The sequence below is a fragment of the Trachinotus anak genome, unplaced genomic scaffold, assembly GCF_046630095.1.
Source record: "Trachinotus anak isolate AG129_WGS33_773 ecotype Australia unplaced genomic scaffold, CSIRO_AGI_Tana_v1 ptg000027l, whole genome shotgun sequence".
NCBI lineage: Eukaryota > Metazoa > Chordata > Actinopteri > Carangiformes > Carangidae > Trachinotus > Trachinotus anak.
Window position 1 is genome coordinate 36,524 of NW_027273878.1, and position 9,729 is coordinate 46,252.

Genomic DNA, 9,729 nt, shown 5'->3' on the forward strand with positions numbered 1-9,729 from the left:
GAGGAGGAGGAGGGAAGGATGAAGATGAGTTAAGATCAGAAAATGGGTTATCTGAAGTCTCTATTGGTCAGGAATAACCTGGTTTGTCAGACAGGTATGAAATTAACTGGACTAAGTCAGCATTGATGCATTTGAACTCGTCTGCATCTCAAATTTCCCTGTCCTCCCATATACCTGTCAAGAGCTTCAAGTATTTCAGCATTGATATCCTTCCCTCCACTATCTCCATTGTAATGCGAACCCAAAGCATATACAACCAGATTGAGAAAGAACTTGAATGTTGGTCTAATGCCCCAAATTCATTCCAAGCCCATATATTGATAGCTGAAATGGATGTATACCCTTGCATCAACTTGTACTCTATCATTCTATCATCCCTCCAGCCCCTCTAGTTACTGGGGAAAAACATAATTTTTGAATCTCTAAATTCATATGAAAGGAAAGAGGTCTTGTTTAAAGCTCATGACTCTCCAGAGAGACAAAACTCAGGGAGGACTGGGTCAACCAAATTTTAGCGTATATTTCTGGTCCTTTGTGCTGCATCCTCCCTCTACTTGGTACAACCCTAACTCCTCAGTTTCTTGGAGACCAATCAAGGAGAATCTGTCATGGCCTCACAGATTGCAGGACATAGTGTACTCTAACATACCATTGGGGAAAAAAAATCACAATTAGGCCCTATAATTTCATGTTTATTCTCAATTAACCACACTGTGATGGGTTAGTCAAGAACTTTTCACTCCCCACTGGCAATAAACTTTTCTCATTCCCCAAATGGAAGAATCAAGTAATTAATGTTTTAAAAGACCTATTTCACAGAAATAGCTTTCAATGATTTATGGTCTATGATTTATGATGAATATGGTCTACCTGGATCACCCTTTTATTTCTACTTGCAGTTGAGATCTCCTATGCGGGCATGTGGTGTCACACTCCCTACACACCCTCTTCACAAATTATTAGCCTCAGCAGGGCCTACACAAAGGATGGTCTCTAGACTTTAAAAAATGTATTTCTGAACCTCCCAGCCCAGTGCCGGTAGAAGCCACGTGGGGTAGGGACATACCTGGCATAAATAATGAAGGTATTTGCTGGAGGACAGTGTGGAAAGACCTATACAGTACTGCAAAGAATCCAGATCATCAACTAATACATTATAAAGTTGCACATAGGATGTACCTAACCCCCACAAACTGCCACTCTATGAAGATCATCACATCTCCCAATTGTGGGGAATGCCCCGAGAGATGCTTGTTGTGGCATTTACTTACTACAGAAGGATTCTGCTCTCTCCGTCTTTGCTCTTACCCAGTGATGACTCCTCTATAGACTTGACTCTACAACAAAAATGTGTTCTATGGGCTAGTCTCACTGCAGCCAAGAAAAGGTTGGCCTTGAGATGGTGGCCACTACACTCCATGTCTTGGCAGAAGTAGGCAAACTCTCTGTTTGACATAGTCCTAAAACAGGGGTCTGTGGCCCAAATGCACGCAGCCATTCCTAAGAGTCTTTGGACATGGGATGCAGTTACCACCATATTAAAGAGTGGGTGCAGTGTAATTAACCAAGCCACTTTTTTGTTTTCCTTTTGGAGGGGGGGGGGTCACCATGAGAAGATGGAAAGTTTAATTCTGGGGAATAAAGAAGGAGGAGCTAAAAGTTGCAGTTCCTCTAACGACCACTATAGTCTGGCTCCAGCAGTGAGTCAGTCCCCACAGACTCCCATGTTCAAATGTCTTTACAGCAGAAAGAAACATGTTTACAGCCTGGTACAGAAACTGTTCTGCTCTCTAGAGATCATTTCCTCCTTCATGACACCTGTACACCTGAATTTTATAGAACTCACCGGTTTACATTTTATTAAGGACTAAAGCTGTGGAGAATTGAGGGTGTGGCCTCTTTGAGTGACACATGCACCAAAGTCTCAGTCTCTGGGGTTGACAGGTTTAATAAGTGTCTGCATATGTATTATAACAGCTAATGGTCAAAATTCCTCTTTATTGAAACTTGACTGTAGGGGCATCTGGTCTAAGGTGATTAACTCTGAGGTGTGGTTCTATGGTATGTGTGGGTCTACAGTATGTGGTTCTGCAGGGTGTGGTCCTACAGGGTGTGGTTCTGCAGTGTGTGGATCTACAGTATGTGTGGGTCTACAGTATGTGGTTATTACAGCATATGGTTCTACAGTGTGTAGGTCAACAGTATGTGTGGTTCTACAGTGTGTGGTCCTACACTGTTTGGTTCTACAGTGCATGGTTCTACAGGGTTACCGTGGTAGAGTATGCGGCTCAGTGCTGAGTGCAGATCAATCTGTTAATCCTGATCTGGATTTGGTCCATCCTCAGGGATCACAGGTCCCAGCTGGTCTACAGCCAGGAATAGAGTCAGGATTAGACCTGCATTAACCTGCCTGAACAGCTTGAGCTGGGTCTGCACAAGTGATGATGACAGTAGAACCAGCTGGGTCAATGTGCCACACTCAGTGGAGAGCAGTGCCTGGCTCAAAGGCACTCTGACCTGCCATGGTACATGCAATACATGTATGTTCATCTGCACATACGTTTTAAGGTTCTGTGATCACATGATCTGAAGCCTGTTGATCACTCCATGAATCAGCCTCTTGGGGGCAGTGTTCTGTAGTGAGCACTGTTCTGTAGAGGCCAGTGTTCTGTTTGATTTTATCAGTGATTTGTAGGTTAATTAATTTAATTTTTTACTGATTTCACTGGTTCACAGAATAAAACTGACCTGAACTTCAGTTTTTTAATTGTTTTTATATTTCAGGTCTTATAAAAAAGAAGTTTCATTCACACAAACTGGTCAAATTATTGGTAATACTGGTTTCTACTGGTTATAATGGTTTCTACTGGTAATACTGGTTTCTACTGGTTATAATGGTTTCTGGTTATACCAGAAATCCTTACTGTATAATCACAAGAGTACTCAGTGGGTGTTATTACATTATCCATCCATCTTTGAACCTGTTTCATGACACAATTTGTCCACAGACAGACTGAAAACCACATCAGTGGTAGTTCCTGCTACAGCAGGTGTCTCCATGCAGGTCCACATTTGCCACACACACGCACACACACACAATATCAGCCACATTGTCACTGCTGGTAATAAAACATAAAACAACTTCAGTTAAATCAGTTTATTGGTCCTTAGTCAAAATATACACACACACACACACACACACACACACACACTTGTACTTCTTTGTGAGGACACTCATTGACATAATGCATTTCCTAGCCCCTAACTCTAACCATCAAAATGGAATGCCTAACCCTAAACCCAAGTCTAAACCCTCAAAATGTGATTTGAAGGTTTCTCAAAAAGTGGGGACCGGCTAAAATGTCCTCAATGTTGTAAAATGTTTTGGTCTTTACTAGGTAGTAAGTACAAGTACAAGTACACACACACACATGCACACACACACTCCTCAAGGCCAATGAGAGAGCAGAGCAAGAAGATGGTGATCCGTGTCTTGATTGGACAGAGGACATCAGCTGAACGTGTCTTCAGAGGGAAATCTTTGTGTTTCTGAAGCTTGAGTTGTCCCTGAAACACACACACATGCACTGTGAACAACAGGGTCCTGGGTCTGAGTAACCGCAGCCAGTTTAAAATCCTGGGTCTGCTCATGTTTTCAGGTTGAGGTTGTTTCATGAAAAGGAGAACAATCACAGATCTTCTTCATCTACACACTGAAAGACCTCACCTGATCTCACCTCACCTGATCTCATCTAAAATGGAGCCTGTGATGCTAGGACCTGTAGTGATGGTGACTGAAGAGTCTGGATGAGAAAACGTTTAGGGAGGTGTCGTCTATTCTTCAGCAGGATTTTCACTTTCAGTTTTAATGTGTTACACCATGCTAGCTAACATTAGCCTAACGTGACCACAGTGGTACTCATCCCAGTTTGAATCCTAAATATGAGACTGTGATATTTATCAGGGCCGATGAGCCTGGATCTGTGAACCCCTCACATCAGATCATCTGAGCCCAACACTGATACCGACCAAGGTCCAGGTCCAGGTTTCTCTGTCAGGAGGGGAGAACTAAGCCTGGCTGAACACTGTTAATACTAATGTATTAACGTATGAGTGACATAACACACAGATACAAACTATAATAATGAGCCTGTCATATTTTACACGAGCGAGCATGAAGCGACCCCAACCTAACCCTAACCCTTTGAACACTAATGATTCTGAACATCAGAGCGAGCAGCCGTGCTAAGTGGCTAATGTTAGCCTACTAGCATGTTTAAAATGATTAGCCATGTCAGAGGTCAATGAATGACAGGTGAATGGTTAGTTGTGGCCTTGTTTAGGTCGTCCTCTCCAAATGATCTGACACACAGCTGTGTAACCATGGTAACACTGTCCTGTGTCCTGTTAATCACTTCATTGCTGGATACAAACACAGTGAGCTGAACTTATGTTACAATTAAATAACTAGTGATGAGGTGAGACCTCCAGGTGAGACAGATGACGTAATTGACATGTGAAGCCTTGCTTCTCGTCTGCACCATGTGACCACTTGTGGTGGCGGTTTGAGTGACAGAGCGACTTTTGATGATCTGTGAGAGAGAACAGCATCTGGGTTCTGACACTGACTGAGGCTCAGGTGCATCTGTGAAGGATCCACCAGGGAAACAAAGACTTTGATCTCATTTGTCCCAATAATCAGATGGTTTGATGATCAATACTGAGATACATTAAAGCTTCAGCTGTGACAGACGTCCTCAAACAGATCATCATAACCAGCTGAGACGTTATTTGTCTGGAACTGTTCCACTGTTCCAGAGTAGTAGATACAGTACTAGTAGTATTAATAATACCTGAGGCTGTCGTTGTGGGTCTTGTACTCCATGATGGTGTTGGCTGGAAGATTCAGGACTCGTCTCAGAGTGTCTCTGATTCTGGATGTTGTCGTCTGATCGTTGGACGTTCTGTTCCAGATCGACAAGATGTCCTCCTGACAGACAGACAGGTAGAGACAGTCAGGCAGAGAGTGTCAGGTAGAGAAAAACAGGTAGAGTAAGACAAGTAGAGACAGACAGGTAGAGAGAGTCAGTTAGAGACAGATAGACTTAGATTCAACTTAGACCCAGGGGGTTCAACTTAGGTCCAGCGGTGGCCTCGCCCTGCACTGAGGGAACCTTGAGTTAGGTAGAGAGAGAGGACAGTAGACAAAGGTAGGCTGACAGACCTGAATGATGTCTGAGGTCTGTAAAGTCCAGATCAGATATAAAGTCCAGAGGGTCACACCTGAGCATCAGTGTAGTATTATTCACCAGTATTATTACCTGGAAGCGTATAGAGACAACAGCTCCACAGATCTCTTCTCCCACCATGAACTGCTCGCCCAGCATGGCCAGTATGATGTTCTCCCAGAATCGACTGGCCAGACCTTTACGGAGACGAATGATCCACTTCCCCCCATTGCGGTTTGACTCGTCCTGGAGGTGGGGGCAGACAGGTGAGGAGATGGTTGTTGTGACCTGTAGTTTTGTCTCTGTCAGATGTTTTTTATTGTCTCATTTCAGTCCGAACTGGAGCTTCATTAGAGAGAAACCAATGATTTCAGTTGAGCAGGTAGTTTTATACGCAGATGATACAACTCTATTCACTACAGGATCAATGGTCAAGTGCTCCGGAGGGACAATTCTGATCAGCTGTGATGTGGTCATGGAGCAACAAGTTAGTTCTTAATCTACCAAAAACCAAAAGTATTAAAAATATAGGGGTCAAATTTTAAACTTGTTTTGGGTTTGTAAAAAATATTCCATTGTCACAACTTTAATACGAGATATGCATCGAGAGGTTGTTTTCTACATCTCGTCTCCAACACTACTGTGAGGTAACTTCCTGTTATGTACAGAGGAATGAAATTTGTCATCAAATGCTTCACATGTAACAAGTAAACATGTTTTTAAAGAAATACCTAACTGCCCAGAACAGCAGCCGCTCCACAAACATGACTTTCTACATGATATCTGACTACATGATCATTAATGAACAACTTAAATAATAAATATTACAGTATCATCATAGCATTATTATGGTTGTAATTGTGGTATTATTACAGTATTATTGTGGCATTATTACAGCATTATTACTGTATTATTACAGCATTATTACTGTATTATTACAGTATTATCGTGGCATTATTACAGCATTATTACAGTATTATTACAGTATTATCGTGGTATTATTACTGCAGTAACATGCTGTTACCTCCCACATGGGTTTGATGCCCTCCTTGAACAGGTGAAAGTCACTGTGTCCACTCAGATCACCTGGTCGCACCAGGTGACTGTAAAACTTCCAGAACTGCTCCACCTGAACACACACACAGAGTATTAATTATCAGTTGTGTATCACTGATGTGAAAATCTGATTCTAAAGTCACTTTTGTGAAATACATCAGCCTCTCAAGCAGGGGGTGTTAACTGTCACTGATTTATTGAACTATTGATGACCGGTTCATTAATCAGTGGTATTTTACCTAAGCATAATTACAGGTGTTTCTGAGTGTACACTCAGTGAGCACTTTATTAGGAACAGCACACTAACACTGGGTACTTCCTCCCTCTAATGTATGTTGTTATGTTTGGATAATGAATAAATCGCTAGGTGCTCTTGTGTTCCTAATAAAGTTCACAGTGTGTGTGTGTGTGTGTGTGTGTGTGTGTGTGTGTGTGTGTGTGTGTGTGTGTGTGTGTGTGTGCGTGTGTGTGTACCGATGCCACAGTGCCGATCTGTCGGATGTTTTGTTCGTAACTCTGAGAGCTGGCAGGACGACTCGGAGTTCTTCTGCTGTACCAGAAGGTGTAGTTATACTGCAGAGGGTGTTCACCTGCACCTGGACACACTGTCTGACAGACAGACAGGTAGACAGACAGACAGGTAAGTGAAAAAGAGCCTTCAGATAACATCTGTTGTGATCTGGTGACATAAATAACACTGAACTGAAACCTTGCGTCGGTTGTTGTTGTTGTTATTGTTGGTTCCATCACTGTTGTCATGGCAACAGTCGGATTCCTCCTGGTCCTCCTCATCCCTTGAGCTGAAAGACAAACAGGAAGTGTCTTTTTGAGCACCATATCCAGCAACACTTGAACTACATCTGAATTAATCAGCCATGATCTGTGATGGACTTAGATCAATACATGTATTCATACTGAGACACTTTACTGTGATTGTTACACCCACATGATGATAGGGCCTCATGTAGGAAGTCTTGTGTGGAGTTCAAACTGTAATGTGGCGTGCGGGCCAAAATATTCAGATGAATCCTCGTACATCTTCTGTCTACATCTACACATGTATGTTAATGAGTATTAATAAGCCTGGACCACCCCTTATTATGTTAATGAGTACAACACTGTCCAACATGTCACCACACTGTCCAGCATGTCACCAAACTGTCTACAACATGTCACCAAACTGTCAACATCTCACCAAACTGTCCACAACATGTCACCAAACTGTCCACAACATGTCACCAAACTGTCAACATCTCACCAAACTGTCCACAACATGCCATCAAATTGTCAACATGTCACCAAACTGTCCAACATTTCACCAAACTGTCCACAACATGTCACCAAACTGTCCAACATCTCACCAAACTGTCCACAACATGCCATCAAATTGTCAACATGTCACCAAACTGTCCACAACACGTCACCAAACTGTCAATATACATTCAGATTTAAAAATTATTATAATCAGACAAATTTAACTTCCAGTTTGAGTGTAAGAATTTAACCCTTTAAAGACTTTATTAAATCAACCGCAGTCATTTAACAGGTCACAGTAAAAGTACCTTTATAACTTATAAATCCTGCAGTATTTAAAGACAGTCTGTCTTTCCAGTAAAATATAATCTGATGCTAACTGTTAGCCTTTTGCTGTCAGTGTTCCTCAGTTTACCGGTAATTTACCGGTAAAGTGTGACTCTTACCTCTCCAGCTGGTTCATCACTCCTCCGTCACCTCCCCTCCTCTGTATTCCCTCCTTTATTCACTTAGTTGTTTTGTTTTTCCACTTTATTTTCCTTCTTCCGTTTCTACTCATGCGGCTCTGACGACCTTACAGCTCTGTCACAGTCACTGCGCATGTGCGGCAGCATTGGACGACGGGAGGAGAGAAAGGACAAGTTTAATTTTAATTTTTCTATCGCGTTTCTAACCTCGACGTTTCAGAGAAACAAAAGTAAATACTGATTTTAATTTAATTTCATTTTCATTGAGAGAACAGTTATATTGAAACGGTTCTTGAAACAGAAACTGAAAGTGTTTTAATAGAAATACTGATGTTGTATAAAGATTTGTTTTTAGTATTTTTATGAACTTTGTCTTAACAAAATGCTACAATGACAACAGAGTCTACATTAGTGTGTGTAAATGTCTGACAACAACATAACTCAGACTGTACTGAGTATCTGAGTGCCACTATTGTTAATACTGTTGTAGTATTAGGTGTGAACAGCAGGTGGAGCTGTTCTTCTGATGAGTATCAGTGACCTCTGCTTACGCCTCCTGATCCTGATCCTACAGGCCTCAGGCCATGGTCCAAAAGCCTCTTTTTCTTATCAAGGTTCAAAATGAGAGAAATGACCTCAAGTATCTGAGCAGCAGCTGTGATGAGGAAAGGAGCTTCAGTGTTTCTTATCTTACCTCCTTAACAGAGGAAACACTGGACTTAACAAAAGGAAAGGAGAAAACACCATCCCACAATTCATTGCTGTACTAACATTAAAATGACACCACAGCAGACCAACATAAATGTAGAAACAACAGAGCATCCGTTTTATATTTGAGACATTATCCAGAGCTGTTGGAAATCCTGGTCTGAGCTCCAGATCAATAGTTATAGATTTATTAAATCCGGTCAGGAGTCATCATGGAAAACAAGACTGTCATCTTCATCATCATCATAACAATCTATACATAAATGATGTTTCAAAATCCTACTCACTTAACAAATAATTAGTTTTCTGTACTTCTAAAAAAGTAAAAACAACGTAAAACTAAATATAAAACATTGTGGTCCCTTAAATTGTTAAATGAATATGAAATTTCAGTAGTACCCCCCACCCCACCCCCCCAAACACACACGCACATACACACACACACATTAATGAGTGGGGGGCTGCTGTTGTTTTAAACAAACTGCTGCTCCTGGAAACTGATGACTCATTAGTATCTCTGTTTCTGATTGGCTGCTCATGTTGAAGCGAATGTAAAGAGTGGGGACTGTAAAGGTCACTGCAGATCATATGACTGCTGTATGTAACACCGTCTAAATCAATATAAAATAAATAGGTTTTTATTTTAAAAAAAAATGTTTTATTTATTTCAGGGAACGCTGATGATCACTGTGTTGTGTGGAGGTATAAAAAAACTCAGTACTCAGATAATTGAAACAATAAAGACATTATATTTTGATAGTTTTAGGAAAAGGGTCTATAGTTTGATTTTTTTTAAGTTAGAATATTTAATTCATTTTATAATGCAATTTTTATGGCTAAAAGAATCAAAATACTTTGAGAATACCATGTATAAGAAACAATTTGTCATAGTTTGAAAATCATTTCTCATTTTGAAACTTTAACATTTTGAGAATTTTGTAAAATAGTGATACAACTTGAGATACTTGGATTAAAAAAATGAGTATTTTGAGACTAAAGCTGTGACGGAGGGTCAA

At 41.0% G+C, this 9,729-nt stretch overlaps 1 protein-coding gene across 2 annotated transcripts; it reads right to left on the reverse strand.

Annotated features, from left to right (window-relative positions):
* Nucleotides 1–3,142: 3,142 nt before the first annotated feature.
* eif4e2rs1 (eukaryotic translation initiation factor 4E family member 2 related sequence 1) lies at nucleotides 3,143–8,144 on the reverse strand. 2 transcript variants are annotated; one of them, XM_071465157.1, is made up of 7 exons: nucleotides 7,985–8,144; nucleotides 6,994–7,084; nucleotides 6,759–6,893; nucleotides 6,253–6,357; nucleotides 5,322–5,474; nucleotides 4,854–4,990; nucleotides 3,143–3,567 (listed from the first exon to the last, which is right to left on the reverse strand). In XM_071465157.1, the coding sequence occupies exons 1-7, from the start codon at nucleotides 7,999–8,001 to the stop codon at nucleotides 3,528–3,530; spliced, it is 678 nt and encodes a 225-aa protein (XP_071321258.1). In that variant the 5' UTR covers nucleotides 8,002–8,144; the 3' UTR covers nucleotides 3,143–3,527. The 2 variants fall into 2 exon arrangements, with proteins under 2 accessions (XP_071321258.1, XP_071321256.1); XM_071465155.1 differs by having other exon boundaries at nucleotides 3,381–3,567; nucleotides 6,988–7,084.
* Nucleotides 8,145–9,729: the final 1,585 nt, after the last annotated feature.

What these genes read in the sequence shown, in the direction of transcription:
- eif4e2rs1 (XM_071465155.1), bottom strand. An exon ending in ACAACCGACGCAAGGTTTCA is followed by an intron (nt 6,894 to 6,987) that starts GTTCAGTGTTAT and finishes TCTGTCTGTCAG; the next exon opens with ACAGTGTGTCCAGGTGCAGG. An exon ending in AGATCGGCACTGTGGCATCG is followed by an intron (nt 6,358 to 6,758) that starts GTACACACACAC and finishes GTGTGTGTTCAG; the next exon opens with GTGGAGCAGTTCTGGAAGTT.